Source organism: Alternaria ethzedia (genome assembly GCF_023757985.1).
Source record: "Alternaria ethzedia strain BMP 0044 chromosome Unknown scaffold_4, whole genome shotgun sequence".
In the NCBI taxonomy this organism is placed as follows: Eukaryota; Fungi; Ascomycota; class Dothideomycetes; order Pleosporales; family Pleosporaceae; genus Alternaria; species Alternaria ethzedia.
This window is the reverse complement of record NW_026056197.1, coordinates 24920-46265: the sequence shown is the minus strand read 5'-3', so window position 1 is coordinate 46265 and position 21346 is coordinate 24920. Positions and strand designations below refer to the sequence as shown.

The 21346-nt window shown below is 53.0% G+C and overlaps 8 protein-coding genes across 8 annotated transcripts; 4 read left to right on the top strand and 4 right to left on the bottom strand.

Annotated features, from left to right (window-relative positions):
- Positions 1–730: 730 nt before the first annotated feature.
- Positions 731–2688, bottom strand: J4E87_002131 (uncharacterized protein; the record flags this gene model as incomplete). Its single annotated transcript, XM_049373770.1, has 5 exons — positions 731–966; positions 1018–1282; positions 1331–2512; positions 2564–2595; positions 2664–2688. The coding sequence occupies 5 exons, from the start codon at positions 2686–2688 to the stop codon at positions 731–733; spliced, it is 1740 nt and encodes a 579-aa protein (XP_049235910.1).
- Positions 2689–3011: 323 nt separating this feature from the next.
- Positions 3012–4288, top strand: J4E87_002130 (uncharacterized protein; the record flags this gene model as incomplete). Its single annotated transcript, XM_049373769.1, has 2 exons — positions 3012–3103; positions 3160–4288. The coding sequence occupies 2 exons, from the start codon at positions 3012–3014 to the stop codon at positions 4286–4288; spliced, it is 1221 nt and encodes a 406-aa protein (XP_049235909.1).
- Positions 4289–7232: 2944 nt separating this feature from the next.
- Positions 7233–8965, top strand: J4E87_002129 (uncharacterized protein; the record flags this gene model as incomplete). The annotated part of the gene is made up of 2 exons (XM_049373768.1): positions 7233–7241; positions 7685–8965. 2 exons carry the CDS (start codon positions 7233–7235, stop codon positions 8963–8965), a joined length of 1290 nt encoding a protein of 429 aa, XP_049235908.1.
- An 83-nt stretch (positions 8966–9048) lies between these two features.
- Positions 9049–10729, bottom strand: J4E87_002128 (uncharacterized protein; the record flags this gene model as incomplete). The annotated part of the gene is made up of 4 exons (XM_049373767.1): positions 9049–9276; positions 9324–10170; positions 10221–10489; positions 10541–10729. 4 exons carry the CDS (start codon positions 10727–10729, stop codon positions 9049–9051), a joined length of 1533 nt encoding a protein of 510 aa, XP_049235907.1.
- A 255-nt stretch (positions 10730–10984) lies between these two features.
- On the bottom strand, positions 10985–12781 carry J4E87_002127 (uncharacterized protein; the record flags this gene model as incomplete). Its single annotated transcript, XM_049373766.1, has 6 exons — positions 10985–11144; positions 11204–11966; positions 12012–12261; positions 12308–12521; positions 12573–12700; positions 12758–12781. 6 exons carry the CDS (start codon positions 12779–12781, stop codon positions 10985–10987), a joined length of 1539 nt encoding a protein of 512 aa, XP_049235906.1.
- A 917-nt stretch (positions 12782–13698) lies between these two features.
- Positions 13699–15190, top strand: J4E87_002126 (uncharacterized protein; the record flags this gene model as incomplete). The annotated part of the gene is made up of 4 exons (XM_049373765.1): positions 13699–13762; positions 13834–13978; positions 14065–14597; positions 14646–15190. 4 exons carry the CDS (start codon positions 13699–13701, stop codon positions 15188–15190), a joined length of 1287 nt encoding a protein of 428 aa, XP_049235905.1.
- A 682-nt stretch (positions 15191–15872) lies between these two features.
- Positions 15873–17254, top strand: J4E87_002125 (uncharacterized protein; the record flags this gene model as incomplete). Its single annotated transcript, XM_049373764.1, has 4 exons — positions 15873–16570; positions 16621–16691; positions 16742–17035; positions 17094–17254. The coding sequence occupies 4 exons, from the start codon at positions 15873–15875 to the stop codon at positions 17252–17254; spliced, it is 1224 nt and encodes a 407-aa protein (XP_049235904.1).
- Positions 17255–17583: 329 nt separating this feature from the next.
- J4E87_002124 (uncharacterized protein) lies at positions 17584–21069 on the bottom strand (the record flags this gene model as incomplete). The annotated part of the gene is made up of 3 exons (XM_049373763.1): positions 17584–19029; positions 19076–20843; positions 20912–21069. 3 exons carry the CDS (start codon positions 21067–21069, stop codon positions 17584–17586), a joined length of 3372 nt encoding a protein of 1123 aa, XP_049235903.1.
- Positions 21070–21346: the final 277 nt, after the last annotated feature.

Genomic DNA, 21346 nt, shown 5'->3' with positions numbered 1-21346 from the left:
TCGTTGCTGGGCTACGAGTGTGGGAGGTATTGGTCGGAACAGGTGATGAAGGCTTTCGAAGTTGAGGGCGCTCTTGCGCTTTTAACGTCGTGATATCACGGTGGGCTTGAAGGTCGCGCTTGACTAGGGCAAGCGCGCACCTTGACGGCGCTCGGGGGTTCGCTTTCAATCCCTCCGTCCCGCACCGAAATGGTGTATTCTTGGGATATGATATCACCGAGTTCCAGACCTTCCTGGGCAGCATCCTTGAGACTCACGCCAAAACCAGCTACTGTGGAGTGCGACGAACCACATAGGACCGTGACGGACCAAACGATTCCCTCATCTTCAGTAGCGTCGGGCTTAGCGACGGCAGCTACGGCATTAACGCGGAATTAGCTCCAATTCATCATCATCTCACGGGCGGTCCAACAGTACCGCAGCGGGTTCAGGCCACCAGTTTTTAAACGGTAAACAGTGTTCACATGGCAAATTCATCGAGTGCAATAACAATGCGGTGTGATATCTAGGCAAGCTACTTTGAGCGCCTGGCACTCTAGCCTAGGTATTCAAGATACGACCACATACTCGTACCATCTCAGCGATGGGCATGCTAACATCCCCTGGAACCAAATTAGTGTACAAATGCTGAGCTTCACTCTCCCTTTTTGGTACTCCCCAACGCGGCAATAATGGTGGGCAACTGCACCAACCCGAAGAAGTCGAACGCGCAACTCAAACAATCTCATATCTACCAGGCATCAACGTCAAAGCCCTCCTCAGAGAACTCCGTTGCGACAACGGTTCTCCGAGAGAACTGACGACCGGCAAGCGCCTTGATAGCCTTCTGCGCAGACTCTGTATCCTTGTACTTGATGTAGATCTTGCCAACACCGAGGTTGACGCGGGCACCAGCGGGGCGGGGGATCTTGGTCTCGATAATGGGTCCGTACTTGCCGCACTCCTCTTCGATGTCTTCCTTGATTTCTGTTCGATGTTAGAAGTGCGCAATGTTTCAAGTAATGTTGCCGAGCTTACCTTCGTATTCATCATCGTTGAGCAGCTCGTCCGAGGTAACCATGTTCATCAGGCAGATCACACGGCTGTGCTCGTGGTTCTCAGCAGCGCTGGCTCCTGCCAACATTGAGATGGCGCCGACTCCACCGTCGAGACCAGTCGTCTGCTGAAGTCCGACAGTTGCGCGCGAAACCTTTAGGTTACCATCGCCGAGTGGGATGTCGTTGAGACCTTCGATAACGGCGTCGATGACTCCGTTGTCAGCATACTCGCAGAAGGCAATACCCTGGGCTGTGTTAGTTCAGTAGGTTCAGTGGGTTAGGAGGATACCTACACGGTGCTGGTCGGTTCCTGTGTCCTTGACCAAAGTGAAGGCCTTGAGCTTGCCCATGGTCTCGACGAGCTCTCGAATCTGCTCCTCCTCGATATATGTGGGGATATTGACGATGCTCAGCTTGTTTGGACTATCCTTAACAACGGACGAAACCTCATCGCCAGGCGGGTATGCGTTCTCGTCGGCGGTGGGAGTAATGTAGTCCTTGGGACGGCGGATAGATAGACCCGACCTATCAGGTGCGCCTCCGTCATCGCGCATGGAAATGCCGTTCATAGCGAGGGCGAGGGTCGCGTCTTCGGCTGCCTTGAACTCCAATGCGGCGTACTCCTTGCTGGTAGCGATGTGGGCAGACAGGCAAGGGTCGTTGCCAGAGACGACGTTGAGACCATTGAGCTGGTTGTTGAAGAACTCCATAATCTCTTGGGAAGTGCAGCCCTGGGGCAGGTTGTGTACATAAAGACGCTTCGACTGCTTCGCGCCAGATGTTGCGAGGGCGGCAGCGGTGGCGGTTCCTGCAGAAGGCGAAATGAAGGCGGCGAGTTTGGACGGGTCCATGGGCGCAGCGCGAGGAGCTCCTGGCAGCGGGAACATGCCCGACAGCTTGGCCTGCTCGGCGGTGATATTCTCGTAACCTGCTGGCTTGATGTCCCATTGGGTCATGCGACGCTCCCGTTTCTGGATGTTGGTGAAGGTGGTAAGATCGGGGGTGGCCTCGCGCGGCTTGTTAAATGGCGGAGACTCCTCTTTTTGCGCACGCATCCTATCACGTCCGCCGCCGAAGCCACCGTCACGTCCTCCCCGTCCGCCTCTGCGCTCTTCGCCTCCAAATCGGTCGCCGCCCCTTTCGTTGCGGTCTCCGCGTTCTCGTCGGTGGCCACGGTCGTCGTCGCGGTCGCGGTCTCCTCCTCGAGGTCGGTCGCGTCGGGAGTAGGAATCGCCCCAGGCACCGCGCTCGGCACCACGCTCTCCTCCACGCTCGCCCCGGTCATCGCGACGCTCACGGCGGGCGTATGTATCTTCGCGCTCGCGCTCACGGTAGTCGCGGCTGGAAGAGTACGTGTCTACCTCGTAGTCGCGGCGGGAGCCTCCGCCGTGGCGTGGGGAGCGGGAGCGACGGCGGCGCCTGTCGCCACCACGGTCGCCCCGTTCGCCGCGATCGCGATGGTCATCTCTCGAGGACTGTTCAGTCAGCGTACGCTCGCTTTTGTCGCGACGAGTGTCGGCACTCACGTAGTTGCGCGATCCGCTGGATCGGCCACCGTCTGCTTTTGTTAGTCTTGATTCTGGGAGCTGTGCACTAGTCAGTACGTGTACTGATAGACTCGCTTACCTCTGGAATAGCTATCGCCGTTCATGGTGGGCGGTTGTGGGTGCTAGGAGCTCTTGCGCCCTCGTGTGTTCAGCCGCGTAAGATGCTGCTGCTGTCGGGAGTGAGATGGCGGGAGAAGCTGCAATTAGCAGATCTGATCAAGAAACAGTGGATGAATCAGCAACTCGCAACAGTCCCGGCTCTAGGACGCGATGCTTGTGCGGTGGTTGCGGTTGCCGTCGCGGAAAACGTGTGAGAGAAAGTCGGGGCCTGCCTTAGCGCGCCGTTCCCTTGGCGCCTTACCCCTGTCACCGAGGCCAGACCATGATGCATCATTCACTCCTGGCGCAGACCACGACTATAACGACAATGGCATTACGCGCCGCTGAATGGCACAAGTTGCCTACAAGCCTCACTGAGCTATGTATCAACACGACTTTGCGATGTGGACAATCATTCAGGTACCTTCGCCCTTCCTCAAGTACTCGAGTCGCAACATTTCCTAACATGGGACCAGATGGCGCAAGTCAGCTGATGACGTGTGGTCTATGGCTCTCCATGGTCGCATACTGTCCCTCCGTCAGGATGCCGAATATCTCCACTACCGCGCCACCTACCCACCTGCCACCACCGCTCTCCCTACGCCACCTCCTTCCAAAGCGCCCTCAGTCGCCCCCGAGGAAGACGATACTGCTGCTCTTATCAAGCACTACTTCAACCTCGCGCCCAATCTTGGCCAGCTGTACGAGCAATGGGCAGCCTCCGACGCCAACTTCAAGAAGCGCGCACCCAAGTTCACGGGTATCAGGATCCTGCGACAAGATGCTTGGGAGGCCCTCATCTGCTTCATATGCAGTAGCAACAACAATATCAGTCGCATATCGGGCATGGTACACAATCTATGCTTGCACTACGGACCACATATAGGCACCATCGACGACATACCCTACCACGACTTCCCCACACCCGACGCCCTCTCGGGCCCCGACGTCGAAGCGCATCTCATGAAGCTTGGGTTTGGATACCGCGCCAAGTATATTGCAAAGACTGCGCGGATGGTTTCCGAGGACAAGGGCATGAAGTGGTTGGAGGACCTGAGCAATCCCGAGTGTCCGCAGTTTGGCATGGAAGAGAAGCCCGCCGGAGAGATGCTCGAAGGTGGTCGAGAAGGATACCGTCAAGCGCACGAAGAGCTTCTTGCTCTCCACGGCGTGGGTCCAAAGGTCGCAGACTGTGTGTGTCTCTTCGGACTCGGCTGGTCCGAGTCTGTTCCCGTCGACACCCATGTCTGGCAGATTGCGCAGAAGGACTACAGGTTCGGCAAGGGCAAGCACAGCAGCTTGACCGCTGCTACATACGCTGCCATTGGAAACCTCTTTCGGAAGCTGTGGGGTAAAGAAGCTGGATGGGCGCATTCCGTCTTGTTCACGGCGGACCTCAAGGCATTCTCAGATCGGGTTGTCGCCAAGGTTGAGGTCAAGGAGGAAGAGGTGACAATAAAAAAGGAGGAAGAGGACGTTGTTCTCGAAGAGACAGTCAAGAAGGAGGTTGTCAAGCGGAAGCGTATCAAGAAGGAGCCCGAGGAGGAGCCGACTGTGATGGTGAAAAAAGAGGGAACTCGCAGGAGCAAACGACAAAGAACTTAGGTCAGCCCTACAATCAACAGGTCAACACCCTTATCCTCGTACAACCGGGCAGCTCATTGCTGTCCGTCACCGTAGTGTCACGTTCGATCATTGCACCGCTGCAACCAAAAAAAAAAGCTCTTTTTACCCTCACACGCAAAAAAGATCAAAAACATACAACAGCCAAAAAGGAGGCTGCCAAGCGGGAGCGTATAAAGAAGGAGCCCGACAAGGAGCAGCCAGTGGTCACGATGAAGCAAGAGGGCACACGTAGGAGCAAGCGACAAAGAGCTTAGACTAGCCCTTCAATCAAGACTTCAACATCCTCATCCTCGTATAGCTCATAGCTGCCAGTCACTAGTGTCGTGTTCCACGAGTCTACCGCCCTAGCAAATGTGATGATTGTATCGTAAGCTTTGCGGGGAAGCGCCCTTATAAGGGAAGCTTCTCGCGGGCTTGTCTATATCTGTCCAGGTATAACTACGTAGAAAGCTCGTCTAGAGCCTTGCGGGAGTGAGTTCTGCGACAAAAAGGAATTGGTATTTTCGTCCACAGGCAGAAAAGACGAGGAACGGATTTGAAGAATTGCCGTCCTGGCGATTTGACGTTCTGGCAATCTGTCGTTCTGGCCAGTTGACGTTCTGACAAATTGACGGTCTGGCAAACTGACGTCCTGGCAATCTGACGTTCTAACTATTTGACGTTCTAGCAATCTGAAGTTCTGACAACCTGACGTTCTGGCAGTTTGACGTTCTGGCAATCCTACAAATGAGGTTAGGAACACATTTGAGGAAATGCCGTCCTGGCAATTTGACGTTCTGGCAATCTGACGTTTTGGCAGCGTGACTTTTTGGAAATCTGACGTTCTGACATTTCGACGTTCTGGCAAGTCTACAAAAAGCATGAGCAGCAGATTTGTGGATTCGCCGTTCTGGCAATCTGCTGTTCTGGCAATTCCACGGAAAGACTAGGATGACATTTGTAGGAATGCCGCTCTAGCATTATGTTGTTCTGCCAATTCTACAGAAAGGTTAGGATTAGATTTGCAGGATTGCCGCTCTAGTATCTTGCCGATCTGGCAGATCTACAGAAAGATCAGGATTACATTCGTAGAATTGCCGCTCTAGCAATTCGCCGTTCTGGCAATTCTACAGAAAGGTAAGAATTAGAGTTGTATAATTGCCGCTCTGGTATCTTGCCGATCCGGCAATTCTATACAAAGGTAGGAAGCAGATTTGTGGAATTCCCGCTCTGGCGATTTGCCGTTCTGGAGATTCTACCGAAAAGATAAGAAGCACATTACAGAACGGCTAGTCTAGCATTTCGCTATCTTAGTAATTGTAGATAATAGATAGTAGGATAGATGCTACATTAATGAAGTAACTATTAGACAAAGTCGAAAATCTAAGAAGTTGAGAAGTTGGGTTTTAGATAATCTCTTGATTGTAGAACTACTAGTTTAGTCGTTCGTGCAAAGTATGAAATCCGTGTTTACAAAACAACTAAGTTGTACTTCATATGAATTAGGAATTGCTGTTGTTGGTATGTTACCCTCGCGCGAGATAACATGAAGATGCCATTCTTCCTTCCATTTCCGGCGACAGTTCACGTCGTTCAAAACTTGGGTAGAAGTATATAAAGCCGTTACCCGTGGCAAAGCACGAAACGGGTAAACACAGTCAAACATAGTTGCTTAAGCGGCTTACAGTGACTGCTGCACACGCTAATACAGTCTAACACTGCATCTTGGCTGCTCACTCTTGGAGTTTGCCAGCCCCAAGCAGTGAGTGCTATTGAATATCGTGTGTAACGATCATAATACGCTTCCTCTCATCGTCCTAATAAGAACGCTGTATAAACGTAATCGATATTTAACATGGAGCTCATGTCAGGGACGCGTCCAGATAGCACAAACGTCGGTGATATAATAGCCGTCAACTTTGCCACAACGCTGCAACCTTCCGTTTGATGCGAAAGCCACGACGATCTTACCCCTTTTCGAACTCGCAACAGCAACATCACTTCAAGCGCCGCTATAACGGGGCGTACCGTATCATCAAGGTTACCGGATAACTGGAAGTAAAGGTGTGAGAGGCACGGGTACCTGAAGGCGCCAGTAGTGCCGCGCTAACCGTGCCCGCTCTTGGCGCACTCCCAGGCGGCATCAGAGTGGACGATGCACTGAGACAACAAAGGGTGATGTTATGTTGATTCTGCCTTATTCTGTCTTGGCTGTGTACCAAGACACGGTTCCGGGACGGTCGGCTTCCAGTATGACAGATGACGTCGCGTTTGTTGCATCGCTGCTACCTACCTAGGTATACTTGAGCATTACCACGTATCGTGCTCTCCCTGTTCGCCTTCTTACTTCGCTCATTCCATTTTGCCGTCTTCATTACAGAGACTGAATCTCTAACCGACATCATGACTTCAGCATTCACTGTAGAGACTGTACCTCTCCCCAACACCATGACTTCAACACTCATTTCGATCGCATCAGAAGTCGTTACGATCCCATCGAGCGTAGCCCTGCCTACACCCACGTCTTGTTCTCCAGGCATCGCTCCCAATGGTCTCAACATTACGGGACTCACAGGTCAAATCTGTCAGGTCAACGTTCCTCCGAACGATATCAACATCACATCCTGCTGCAACAGCGATGCCGAGGTCCGTGTCCTGAACGACTGCACTCAGTGGTGCGAGGCAGACAATGGGAGCGATTTCTTCGATTGCGTCAACGACATGGCTCCTTCTTCGTACCCTTTCCTTGGAGGACCGTACCCTTTCATTGGCGGACCGTGTGTAGTCGTGTCTGCGAGCTCGACTTCAGCGATGTCATCATCCAACACCGGAGTCGCATCGACACCGTCTACTTCCCCAGAGACTCAGACGCCCGAGTCCACTGAGGCGTCGCCTTCCACCACTGAGTCAGAAGAGGATGGCGCTGACGCAACGGAGACTCCCGATGTCGAAGGTATGTATCTGTCTCATCTAATTTCGTACTACTACAGCTTGCTGATTAAACAAGACGCTGGTACAAACACCTTGGCCGCGCACAAGCTCGGTATGACAGCATTAGCAATGGCTGCAACGCTCAGTGTTCTGGCTTGGCTTTAGTTGATGGCCACGTTTGAGCGAGCATGGAGATATACACTGAACTACATACAAATGGCCATACTTCATGATGACTGCAAAGCCCTGCGAGTTCCCGATCATCTCGGTGTGGTTGGATAAGTTGTTGATTGCTGCAAACTAATCTACATATCCATCGTGACTAGTAGCATCGCATCAGGACACACTTTGCTAACAGCAAGCATACCCTGGAGATCACTATTAAAGTGTCCAGACGGGCGCAGTACGACAGTTCGTATCTTACCAATCATGCACGAGTTCAAAGGCCATGTCGATAACGTACAGAAAGACGCGATCCAGCATCTCCAGGAACAAGGCTTCTTCAATGTCACTTCGAGTACAAGTACTCTCAATAACGAGATCTCACCAATTTTCGCCCGCAACCGGTTCATCGGCGTTTCGCAGCACATGTATGATAACATGAGGCCTGCTCTGCAACTTGCAAGTCGATTCGTGGGAGACGAACGAGTTCTTGACTATTTCTGGCATCAGATGAGGAGTCGGACACTACCTTCCCAGACCTTCGTAGGAGATGCCCCGCCCCCGCTAATTTACGTTTCAAACTATCGGCTAGTAGAGAAGTCCGTCTTGATGGCCGAATGGAGGGAGAAACTGGATAACCTAACTAGCGTTTTGACTTGGAAGGTGCAAGAATCCGACCGTACCCCGACAGACATGGATTTGGGATTAACTTTCGCTTTTGATGAGCTCCGAACAACCTTCTCAGACCACGCGACCAATGACAAGACTTATAACGAGGTTTTAAGGCTTTGCAATTGGCGCGAAGCGGATAGGAGCGCCAAGGTACGTAACGGTATGCTGGCTTATTGCGCCGATATGATGGGCGAGGGCTTGCGGTTTCGACCAGAGAGGGGAGCACCGACAAGTCCCTGCGTGCTCTTGCACTCATTCTTTCGCAAAGTGCTCGATCCAGACTCCGAGACAACTGTGACAGATGATTCTGGTCCTCCCCCTCCATCTAGCGTACAGAACCTTGGACCCCAATTCCTTCTCGCCCACGTCTTGCTTCACGAGTTGGCCCACTGTCTCGACAAGTTTCCGATTTTCAAGTGCAATGATCCCCAAGGTCTATCGATGGAAGCTTTTGCTAACGAGGAAGAAGCCAGGATTTTCGCATTTCCCGAATGCGGTCTCTCCTGGGAACGGGCAACTTTCCAAGGCCGTTGCATCCGTTTCCATCAATTCGTCGCTGACCAAAGCAAAATAGCAATGAAATACACAGATATCGCTGCCCTTGCCGTCGCGAGTTTCAGCCACAAAGACGATCGTGGTACTGCTACATCATCTACTTTCACCGTTGGCGACAAAACTTACAAGGCCACGACTGACTTCACGAGCTATGAGAAGGCATTGATCCCGTGGCAATGGATTTCACACTGGTTCCAGGAGTCGCATTGGCATCCCAATCGGACTCGTGAAGAAGTATTGGCCCTGCCTTCTCTGGGATGGAAAATGTCCTATGAACTCCCCGCACCAGACGACCCGTCCACGATCGTCGATGAGATTGTGAGAATCCGAGTGAAAGTGCCTCATGAGGATGAGTAGGGATAGAGGAGCATGCAAAGCTGCAGAGAAACGTAGAGTATGCAGCGTAAAACTTTACATCTGCCCAAAACGTACACAGTCCCTCAAGCAGCTTGCTTTGTTGTCTCAACTGTCTCCTTCCCATAAACATCTTGCTTCGCATCCTCCACAATCCTACACTCGTACAGCCTGAACTTTCGTGCCGCCACTCTAGCTTCGAAGATCTCATCCAGCTCCTCTAGTGATCGCGCTTTCGTCTCCGGGAGGAAGAAGTAGAACCAGGCCACACATATGAAGTTCGAAGCTGCCCATATGTACGTGTATTGCGGGCCCTGAGATCGTGTTAGCGTTATAGAGAAGAGAAAGCATGCTTACTCACCCAGTCAAGATCCTGAGGGTTGATGAAGTATGGCGAGCAAAAGCCGATCAGCCAAGCCAGGAAGTATCCAAGAGCATTCGCGCTGCCAACCGTCCAAGCTCGAAGTCTTGAACTGACAAGCTCTGTCGCTAGAGGGCTTGTCGCAACGCCCACTCCGGCATTGTAGCAAAATAGGAACAGTGCCGTAAAAGCCACTAACACGTTTCCAGTCTCGACTGGGTTGGGCTTTACGCTACTGGCGATCCCGCAAGCAAGCTCGCATAAACCACACGCTATCGCTCCAGCGATCATGATCGTTCTTCGGCCAAAGAGTTTGTTCATGGAGAAGAGACCAAGGTGAACACCGATGAAACCGATACACGAGGTCATAATACTGTACTCGAAGGCTTTCGTGATACCAGCGATGGCGAGGAAGTAGGTTTGATAACCAATGAAGAACCAGACGCCACTCGCTGACTGGCTCGCGATCGTGCCCCAACAAAGTAGTGTGCGTCTCAAGTCGTTGCCGCGGAATAGGTCCAGAAAGCCTGAGCTTTGACTGAGCCTACGCTCTTCTTCCACACCACGGATCATTTCTGCCCACTCCAACTCCAATTTTTCACCATGGTCGAAACGAAGACGCTCCAAAGACTTGCGCGCCGCATCATGCTGGTCACGATGTAAAAGCCATCGCGGACTCTCGGGGACGAAGAAAAGCGCTGTGCCGAGTAGAACCGGGACGATGAACATGCAGGCGAGAGGGACTTGGTAGGAGAGTTTCGAGAGGTAGCGTGAAGTGTAGTTGTCGATGATGGAACCGATGATGCTTCCAAGATTCACATAGAAAGAGAAGAGTCCGACCATGATTCTGCTGATTGTTAGTGTGTTTATCGTCTGTGAAGAGATCCAGAAACGTACTCCCGGAGATGCGCAGGTGCTGCTTCGCTGCAGTACACGGTCGAAAATACGACAAAGAACCCGTTGGAGAAGCCTAGCAACAGACGACCAACGTATAAACCGGCCTTGGAGGTAGAGCCAATCTGTACCGACACTGCAGCCAGACATATGATGCATGCGAGCCACAAAGCCTTCCTGCGACCGAAGTAGCCGCCAAACACACCCGCAGCAATGGCAGATACGCACGAACCCAGATTTAGCAAAGAGGTCATGAGCTGTTGCACCGTCGACTATCTTGCGCGTCAGCAGCTTTCGCGATGTCATAGGCTATGTGGACTTGCATCAATACCATAGCCAAGCGGGCTTGTCGGGTCCTCATATCCAAACACCATCAAAAACCCAGGCATCGCCTGCAGACCGCCTACTGCAGCGGTATCGATGCCGTACTGCATGCTAGCAATAGCGACGGCGGAGCATATCAGTAAGCATTTGCGATTCGCCCACAAGGACGTCTCCTGAAGTTTTGCCATTATTGCCCACGCAGAGACTGACCGGTATCCGTCTGCGAGAAGAAGGGATCGCAGCCTTATACAGCGAAATATGCGAGTCAGGCGAGGTTAGCATCGTGGGGCAGTGAGGAGAAACCCATGTCTTCTCCGCACTGGCAGGGGTGTTATGCAAAGCTGTATGGAAATGCCCGACACCTTGCCATTTCGAGAGTTGATCGACCTAGCGAGTCGACGCATACATACAATCCATGAATGATATCGCATCTCAACCAGTCCCTACTCGTAAAACGTGCTGAACTTGTACTTGGTTTCGCGGTCATACTTCGCCAGATCTTGCCGTGCTTGCAGCGCCTCTCGGATAACCGTTTGCTTGATCTCTTCGTGTCTGGGTGTGAACTTGACTTTGAATGGCTGAGGTCGCCAGTTCGATCCGCTCCTGCTAAAAGTTGGTACCCATAACGCTTTATAGCCTTGGGGTCTCGAAACACGACTTACGTGAACTTGAAGATGTCAACAGGCACTTCCTCTCCCGTTCTTGGGTCCAATTCTGGCTCCACCTTGTATGCCCATACCAATCGCGCAATGCTGAGATGCGTACCCTGCTCAGCCAACGCTTGACCAGCACAGCTTCTTCTGCCCCATCCGAAAGTCATATATCCCTTCTCACCAGGAAACGGTCTCTTATCATCCGTGTCGAGGAATCTCCTTGGATTGAAGCGATCAGGGTCGGGAAATTCGCGCTCGTTATGATGTATCGCCCAAACGTTGCCTTGCACCCAGGTACCCTTCGCGATATAGTAGCCGTTGTAATAGTCATCCTGTGTGGGTGCGTGAGCAGTACCTCCTATCACTGCGACCGAACGCCAGCGGAAGACTTCTTTGACAAAAGCGCGGAGATACGGAAGATCATCATCGAGCGTCGGACTTCGCGATCGACCCACTACACGGTCTAGCTCTTCCCATGCGGGTTCAAGGGTCTCGGGGAAGGCGCGCATTGCCAGTACCGCTGTTTGTAGAGTGCTACTTGAAGTGTCCGCTCCAGCACCGAGTAGGTTAGCGGCGAGATTGGAGATTTCGAGAGGATGAAGATTGAGGTGAGGTGCTTCGCGAAACAGGTACTTGGAGTAGTTCTCTTCTGGACATTGCTTGGCTTCCTCGGCTAAAGCATAGAAGAAATCATTGCGGCCGTATTTGGGCTTTGCTGAACGTCGAGTATCACGCTTCCAAGGAGCCATCCAATTGGGAAACTTGGCCAGCCCTGTCATTGTTAGTATGAATTTGAGTAGGTGGATTCGTAAATTACATGGGAAGGTCTCCATCAGTCGCGGAAAATCCTTGGCGACGACTGCCATCTTAGCAGAGGTCTGCATCTGCGCGATAACTTCAGTGATCAACGGATCTTGTATGTCTCCAATCCGACGTCCAAAGCCGATGATGGACACAACGCTCGTAGCGTAGCGCTCGAAATGAGCTACGAATTTGTGTGGGGTGTCGAGTAGGTCGCATACTACTATCTTGTTTTCGTCGTCTTGAAGGCTTCGATGGCGTTTTATCTGGTAACGTTAGTATGAGTAACATGAAACCCTGTGTTACGCTGACCTGCTGTATCCCAACACCCTGGTGAGTAACTCTCCTGAGGTCGCGAAACCTTTCACGCTGTTCTTTTGTGTACGTGTATTTGTGCAGCAGATTCATTTGGCCGGACATCAGCTCCGCAAACATCAGCATGCGGGGTCTAGAGTTGTAGATGTTTGCCCGCTTGACGAGAAGCTCATCAGCAGTCCACGCGTCATTGACCCAGACTGTCGGTCTCCTGTGCTGTGTTATTCACTGTTCAGAACGGCAAAACTGCTGTGGAACTAACCGCCCGATCCAGAACGTGATGAGCGGTGACTTGTATTGTTTCGATAGTTGTTCCATGAGATACCAGGGCTTTTCCTCCGGTAGACTGAAGGTGTTTCCAACAATAGGCCAAGGCAACGGTCCTGGAGGCTGTTGGCGTATTAGTGTCAGACCCGACATGAAGCTGGCAAAGGAGTGAGGAACTACCATTCGCCATCTTAGGTACAGCATGCGGCTGTAGTCAAGTACAAGAGCGATGATGCCCGAAAGAATAAGATAAGTAGCCCACATGCTCGCAATTACAGAAAGGCGATTATCTCAATAGCAAACCAAGAAGCTGGTGGGTGCAGAGAGTTTTGTGCCAGCAATGGTCATGATGTTTAAAGAGAAGCTTATACACGCGCCTTCACGTAATCATACCCGTTACTTTGTTTTCGAATGCTACGGCTGGGGATCATCCCCACATTACAGTGGTGGGGCAGCCCGCTTTGGCTGTTCGCGGGAGGGCCGGGAATAAAGACATGCGTAATCCGCAACATGTGTATCGCGCCGACATATCCAATTCGCTGCGAAAGCTACGAGACGCGTAGATAGGTGTTGACGGGATGGGTGGGAAGCGGGGTATGTGTAACGCCGTCCCTGTCACGTCTCGTGTGCTGGCTTCCGTTGAAGTACAAATACATGGAACAGACTCCGCTGGCCAGCCGGAGAAGATCCTTGGTTTCGAATTAGAAGAATATGCGCCTTTCGCTCAGACTGATGCATAGCGTTGTTATGGCTCGACTTTCGGTGCGGTAGACACGGTATCTACGGAGCAGACGGCTGATCTTCGCTCAACGAAGCTCCAATGCGTGGTATGTATCGGGACCTAACGATTCGCTGTGTCGCAATGCGGGCATATGCGGTGTTGATGCAGCGTTCTCGCCCAGCTGGTGTTGAGCACCTGGACAGATTCGCCATTCTGATGACGTAACGCGCAATGACGGATGCATCTCCGTGTCGGGCTAGTGCCGTATCGCGCTCGTCGCAGACACGCGGCCAGCAGCGCGCGCATACGTGACCAGTACAACTTATTGTATGTTAAACTCGAGCATGTCAAGCAAGCGTTCGACGACGCTTGGTAGATGACAACACAAGCTACCGCTACTATGGGTTCCACCCAAGGCTCTGACAGCACCCACTATGTGCCCAATGGCACCAATGGCGTAAAGCGTGAGTCTCCACCTGGGCACCTGCACGATGCAATGCAAGGCACAGTCCAACCCCGACGCTAACATCACCAGGCCGGCGACGGTCGACCGTTCTCAATGCGAGGTCGCATGTCAAGCAGGAACTATGGAAGCAGGCGCCGATACTCATTGGCAGCACCAACTTCGAGCCTCTTCCTGACGCGAAGAACATTTTGATAACTGGTGGAGCTGGCTTCATGTACGTTGCGACGAGAGCACGGAAAGTTGTGAGCTGTGCGTCTCTTGATCTTTCGTCATGATGCATCACAACTGACCACTGAGTAGAGCTTGCTGGTTCGTACGGCATCTAGTGATTACATACCCACACTACAATGTTGTATCATTCGACAAATTGGACTACTGCGCTGCGCTCAACAACACGCGAATCCTCGATGATCGACCCAATTTCACCTTCGAACAGGGTGACATCACGTCACCGGCGGACGTAAAGCGCGTCTTGCGAAAACACAAAATCGACACGCTCTTCCACTTCGCGGCACAATCGCACGTCGACCTTAGCTTTGGCAATTCATATGAATTCACGAATACCAACGTATATGGCACACATGTTCTGCTTGAAAGAGCGAGGGAACATGGTATCAATAGGTTCATACACATCTCGACAGATGAGGTCTATGGGGATGTTCCTGTTGGAGCGGCAGACCTGGGCGAGACGAGCATACTGGCACCTACAAATCCATACTCGGCGAGTAAAGCAGCGGCAGAGATGATGGTCAGCGCCTACAGGAGTAGCTTCAAGCTGCCGCTGATTACGGTTCGAGCGAACAACGTATATGGACCACATCAGTTCCCCGAGAGTAGGCCATCCTAGATCTTGGGGTTGATGACTGAGCTGACTTATGCAGAGATCATCCCGAAGTTCATCATGCTTCTACAACGAAAACAGAAGCTACTGCTTCACGGGGACGGCTCACCCACGAGACGATACCTATATGCAGGGGACATTGTAGATGCACTAGACACGATACTGCACAAGGGCGACATCGGCCAGATCTACAATATCGCGTCAAAGGACGAGATATCGAATTCGGACATATGTCGCAGGCTGTTGGATGTCTTCGAAATATCCCATGACTCACCTGCCGAGCTGTCGAAATGGGTCGAGCACACTGAAGACCGACCGTTCAACGACCAGCGCTATGCGACGGACGGGACCAAGCTGAGCGCGCTGGGTTGGGAACCCAAGACAAGCTTTGATGAAGGTCTGAAGGTGACAGTGGATTGGTATCGGAGGTTCGGCGAAGTATGGTGGGGAGACATAAGCCGCGTCCTGACATCGTTTCCAGTGGTAACGGGGAACGAGATCTGGACAAAAGAGGAGCACGAAGATTTACCCTCTTCCGACGGCGAGGTTACACACGAGGAGGACAGCGCGATTTGGACGACGTAGCGTCGCAGATGCTTGCTATCCACGCTATAGATTGCAGGACGAAAGATACCCAGACAATGTCGGAGAGCTCAATATATGCGTACGGGTGGACCTTCAAAGGGCCAATTTAGGCGCGGTGCCTGAGTGCGGCTGCAGGGACCAAATGATGTGGGCCCAGCTATGCGACAGCCCTACCAATCTTCGTATTCAACTTTGCAACCCGCTGCTCAGGACACACTCTCGAAACAAGATGCAGATTCTTTCGTGCTTTCACTCGAACCACGGTTGGAACATGTCTTGTAGCTATTTTGAGCGGTTCCTTGCAAGCGGCCCTCAGCCACAAGCGGTGGCGTACTCACCCCAGGGCTCCGCCTTCGCTAGTGGCATTGGGCGCTTCTTATGATTGAAACGCCAGACGCAGCAAAACATTCATTGCTCAAACGCGACTTCCTCTACCTGTGACATTCATATACTACTGCATCACCTCTTCATCTCGTGCCTTCCTTCATTCACTTTTCGAGTTCCCGCCGCGAGACCCTGAACCTTGGCTCGCCCAATCGATAACCTTGGAACGCACCCCACAATTCCCTTGGTGCTCCCCGACCCGTCAGCCCTCACCGCACCCACCCCTGACGTCGACGCATACAAGACGCGACTCATCTCCTCATCTTCTTCACCACACCGAAAACTCTACACCTGAATCATGGGTCTGTTCTCCAAGAAGAAGGACAAGGGCGGAAAGGAGAGCCCAGCCGCCCAGAACCCGTATGCCGCGCCTGTAGGCAAGGACCCATACGCACAACCACCGCCCTCGTACTCGAACGAAGGCCAGGACAACTCGTTCCGCCAAGAGAAGACGCCGGCTGTCACCGGCCCGGGCCAGAGCTACGGACAGCGACCAGGCGGATATGGCGCGCAAGGAGGCAGCTACGGCGCACAGTCAGGCTATGGAGCTGATCGCTATGGCGGAGGCGCACCACAGCGGCCCGGCGGCTACGGAGGCCTGGGCAGAACTGCATCCAACGACACCATGAGCACCGAGGCAGGCCGTAATGAGCTGTTTGGCAACGCTCCCCAACGCCAGCAAGCGCAGCCACCTCAGCAGCCTAGCGCTCTTGGGCAAAGCGGTGCCTATGGGAGCACCCCCGGTGGCGGATATGGGGCTGGTGCTCCCGGTGGCTATGGCTCTGCGCCTGGTGGCTACGGAGCATACGAGGACCGCCAATTGACGGCTGAAGAACAAGAAGAGGAAGACATCGACGCTACAAAGCAGGAGATCAAGTTCATGAAGCAGCAAGATGTTGCGAGCACCAGAAACGCTCTCCGTCTAGCTGAGCAGGCTTTGGAAACCGGTCGAGGGACTCTAGGCACACTAGCAGCACAGGGAGAGCGTATTCATAAGTACGTTGGACTCATCTTCACATGCTGATACACAGCTAACTCGTCTCTAGCACGGAACGCAATCTCGACCTTGCCTCTATCCAGAGCGACAGAGCAAATGGACAGACTAAGGAACTGGCCCGTAAGGACGCACCCCTCAACACGTATCATTCATGACTAACCCGACTCCAGGCATCAACGCAAGCATGTTCTCCATCGTCCCCAACCCCTTCACAGGCAACTCCAAGCGCGAGAAGCAAATGCAACAAGCCATGGATCAGCACGCACGCGACCGTGACACCCGAGAACAAACTAACCGGGCCAAATGGGAGTCTGGAGCCCGCGCAAACGAAGCTCAGCGTAAGCTGGCGACAGGCGGTGGTCCACAAGGCAACAACAAGAGCTCGCTGGCTGCACGTTCGAAGTTCCAGTTCGAGGCGGACGAGGAGGACGATGAGATGGAGAATGAGATCGATAACAACTTGGGTACGTATTCCCCGTCTATTCCATTGATGCGTGCATTCTAACAGATTTCTTTCAACAGACCAACTTCATGGCATGGCCAAGAACCTCAACCAACTCGGTCGCGCGATGGGTGAGGAGGTCGATAACCAGAACACGCACATTACACGCATCACTGGCAAGACAGATTCGGTCGATGACAAGATTGCCAGGAACAGGCTCAAGTTGGATCGCATCCACTAGGTCTGCACTCTAGCCAGGCGAGCGGAATGCTAGTCTCGAGTGCAACTAAGCCTACTCTAGGATTAGGGTAGCGTGATGGCATCAATCGAGATATAGAGCATGGGATACGGCATTATAGGCGTTCTGGACACAATGATACTATTTTCACCTTGGTCTTGAACAACAGGTTGACCGTCCTGGTTACGAAAAGTGATATTGCTTATGCTTGATGCCCAACTATGTATACTCAACGCCCTGACAGTACTCCAACAAAGCTGTTCCCCAGTGATCGAAGGACCGTCCATACTCTCATTACTCGTTACCCATCAACCGTTTCCCCTTTACCATACCTACGCCAACAACAGTTTGTAACTCGCCACTTCAAATGCGCGAACCTCGATTGGCACACCCTTCTCCTTCACTTCTTCCGCTCCTACCCTCATGTCGCTTATGTCCAGCGGCTCGCCCTCTTCGTCTTCCAGCGCATTGACCTTGATCACCTTCTTCACATCGACATCACCCCAGGTAAGCACGCCCTTGCTCTTTCCACCCAGACTGTCGTAGATGCGTAGAATGATCGAATGACCCTTCTTGATGGGCAGTTCACCACGGCTGACATCTTCATCATCCTCGCCGCGTTTGATGGTGTCTAGCACAAGGTTGGGGGCGCCGTAGATGTGGAAGGGGTTCAGAAGACCATTGTGCATGGCGGATGGCGGGGCGTGCAGGCCCTGGCGACCAACAATCTTGAGTGGATTGTTGAACTCGAAGGCCTTGCGGACTGTGCGCTCGTCTAGACCGCCCTTGTGGGGGAAGATGGCGTAGCGAGTCTTGTGGCTGCCCATGTCGGCGTGGGCGTCGGGGGCCTTGGGAGAGCGGAGAAGAGAGAGACGCATGACGTTTCCGGCGACTGCGAAACCATATTTGCTGTCGTTCAGGATCGAGACACCGTAGGTAGCCTCGGAAAGATCGGCCCACTTGTGGCAGCAGACTTCGAATTTGGCCATGTCCCATGTAGTGTTGTAGTGCGTGGGTCGGCGCACGATACCGAACTGCGTCTCGTAGCTGGCTTCTGTGTTCACAATGTCGACTGGGAACTCGACCTTGAGGAACCTCATTGTCTCGTGCCATTCAATCTCTGCGTCAAACTCTATAGCACTGGGTGTGTTTCCTACGGCTGCAGGTAGACTCATGGTCGTCTTGACCCACGACTTGTCTGAGACCTTCGTCTCAATCACCAGGCTCACACGGTGAACGCTGTTCTCCGCAATGGTTACCTTGCTGGGCTCGAGTTCTTGGCGGGACTGGAGGTGGTAGACTTCAACGTCCCACGCTTGCCAGTAAAGTGGCTTGTCGTCGTAGATTACAAGCTGACCGCCTTTGGCACCCTTCGTAATCAGTTCGCGATCGGCGCCAATATCGAAGAGCGAGGTGATGGCACCGTTGTTGACCTGTACGACAAATTGCGAGTTGCGGAGTTCGTAAACATTGGGATGGATCTCCTCAATAGTCGCCTTCTGAGCAGGGTACGCAGAGTGGAGTGGGAATACGTCCAGAGCGCCCAAGCCCTTCTGAGATCCGTTACGATGAGCAAGACCGTACTCCGCCCCTGGGGGACTATACTTCGTTCGACTTGCCTCACTCGGCAACTTGATGATCTCGGTACGGCTCCATGGCAGGGTGTTTATCGCAAATAGCTTTGTGTCTTGATCCCAGCTAGTCTCATCGTTGAAGCCAAGTTCAGCAAGGGCGTCGGAAAGCAGCCTCTCTCCAGTAGCAAACACTTCGGCGTAAATCTAAAAAGGTCAGTCATAAAGTCAAGTTTGGGGATCAGCAACATACCCGATCGGAGTCGTCGTAGCACATTTCGATGGAGCTTCCAGGCAGACAGTCATGGAACTGACACAAGAGCACGTTCTCCCACATGTCATCAATGTCCTTCTTCGGGTACTTGTACGAGCTCTTCTTGCCGAAGCCGTTCTTAATTGTCGCCAGAGTCGCCAGGTACTCAATGTCTCTTAGCATAATCTCAGACTTCCTGTTGTTGCGCTTGTTGTTCGACTGTGTAGTGTATGTACCACGGTGAAGTTCGAAGTACAGCTCGCCATACCATGTCACGAGCTCAGTACCATTCTCGACCTTCTTCTCTAGGCGGTCGAAGAAGTCGTCTGCTGAGTCGCCTAGCTTGACGCGAGGCAACAGACCAGCAGTGTCGCTGATACCACGGCAACGCCTAAGCTTCTCAAGGTGCTGCCATGTCGGACCACCGCCTCCATCTCCTTTGCCGAAGACAATCAGCGATGACTTGTCTTGATCGAGCGACTTGTGCTGCGTGACGCTGCGCTTGACGTCACCGAAGTTCGCTTCGCACGTGTACGTCTCAGATGGCGGCATGTGGCAGATGACCTGACTGTTGTCCAACGCGACCCAGTTGAATGTCGTATGTGGGAAGTTGTTGATATTATTCCAGCTCAGCTTTTGAGTCAGGAATCTAGTCATACCCGAAATGCGACAGATCTGTGGTAATTGCGTCGAGTACCCGAAAGTGTCTGGTAGCCAAAAGGTGCGACAACGCTGGCCAAATTTGCTCTCGAAGTAGCGCTGACCATACAAGAATTGCCTGATAAGCGACTCTCCGCCAGGAAGGTTGGTGTCATGCTCGACCCAACTGCCACCGATAGGCTGGAAGCTTCCTTCCTTGACCTTCTTCTTGACGCGATCGAATGTGGAAGGGTAGTACTGCTCGAGCCACTTGTATTGCTGCGCTTGTGAGCAGCAGAAACGAAGCTCGGGGTATCGCTCGATGAGGTCGCACTGGTTCGACCAGGATCGGTTGACCTTTCGCTTAGTCTCGTCGAACGGCCAGAGCCAGCACGTGTCGATATGGCAGTAGCCTATACCGTGTACGATAGCCTCCTGGTCCGTCTCGTATACTTTGTGCGAGTCTACGTCCTTGCCGACGTACTCAGCCGCGATCTTGCGGCATGCTTTGATGCTCTCTTGGCTTCCATTGCCCGCAATGAAAGTGTCGATAATGCGGTTGCCGACCTGCTGGGCATCGTGGGCTTGCGTCGAGTCCCCAGGGAACTCGCGAGCGGCATCTCCAATCTCCCAGAAGTCAAAATATAGCCCTCTCGCCTCCAGGTTGACTGCTTGGACTTCAGCAGTGTGCAGCGTATAGTATTTGTCTGGGTCTGGCGGCTGGATCGAGTCGCCGCCGGGGGCATTGCCGAACATGCCGTTGCAGGCCATCTCGATGTAGAAGGTATGCTCTTTGCCGTCTCTGAACTCCTCGGGCAGGATCCATTGTGTGCGTTCGCCGCCACCCGTCAGTCCATGGACAGTATGCCCATCTTCGGTCCAAATCAGGCCCTCGTTGTTCGCGTCCCAGACGAATTCAAGATGTTCCTTGTCCAGCATGTGCTTGGGCACCGTGAGCTGGACCTTGAACCAGTGGGTCGACCAACTGGGGCCAAATGACTCGCCGACTTTGGTGGGATGGAAGGCATGGGCGGTGGCTTCCTTAAAGAGCGGGCGCGAGAGGTTCGGGGGCGAGTAGACGGAGAGCTTCACCCAGTCGGTACCGGACGCGACAGCTTCGGTGAGCTTGCTGTATGACGTATGAGCATCTTGGAGCTGGGGATGGAGGAGAAGGAAGGCGTGAAGCTCAAGACTCACCCAATAAGACTCTGTTCCCTGTACTGTCCTGCATCGAGGAACTGCCTCAGTCGGCTCTGGTAGATGCTGTGGATCTGCTTGCCAACGGGACCAGCCGCCAGCTGTGGGTAGTCTTTGGCCACGGGGACGGGCATGTTGCGGTGCGATTCTCCTCCCATGGTGGATGAGGCTGGAGATGGGGATTGGAACTCGGTCGAGGCGGTGTGGAAATGTCGACAACGTCAACAGCACGCTACAGCAGCTGTGGTACCTTGCATGGCTCCGGCTGTGTTGGGGAGGAGCTCTCCCCGCATCTTGGCGATGGAGGCCCATGCTCCCTGCCCCATGATCCATTACCCACTCATCTCCACTTGGTCCCATCTTGCAGTCAAACTTCCTTTTCCATCTTTTGCGGATAATCGGCAGCTCAAGGCGGTGGATCTGCCAATACTCGTC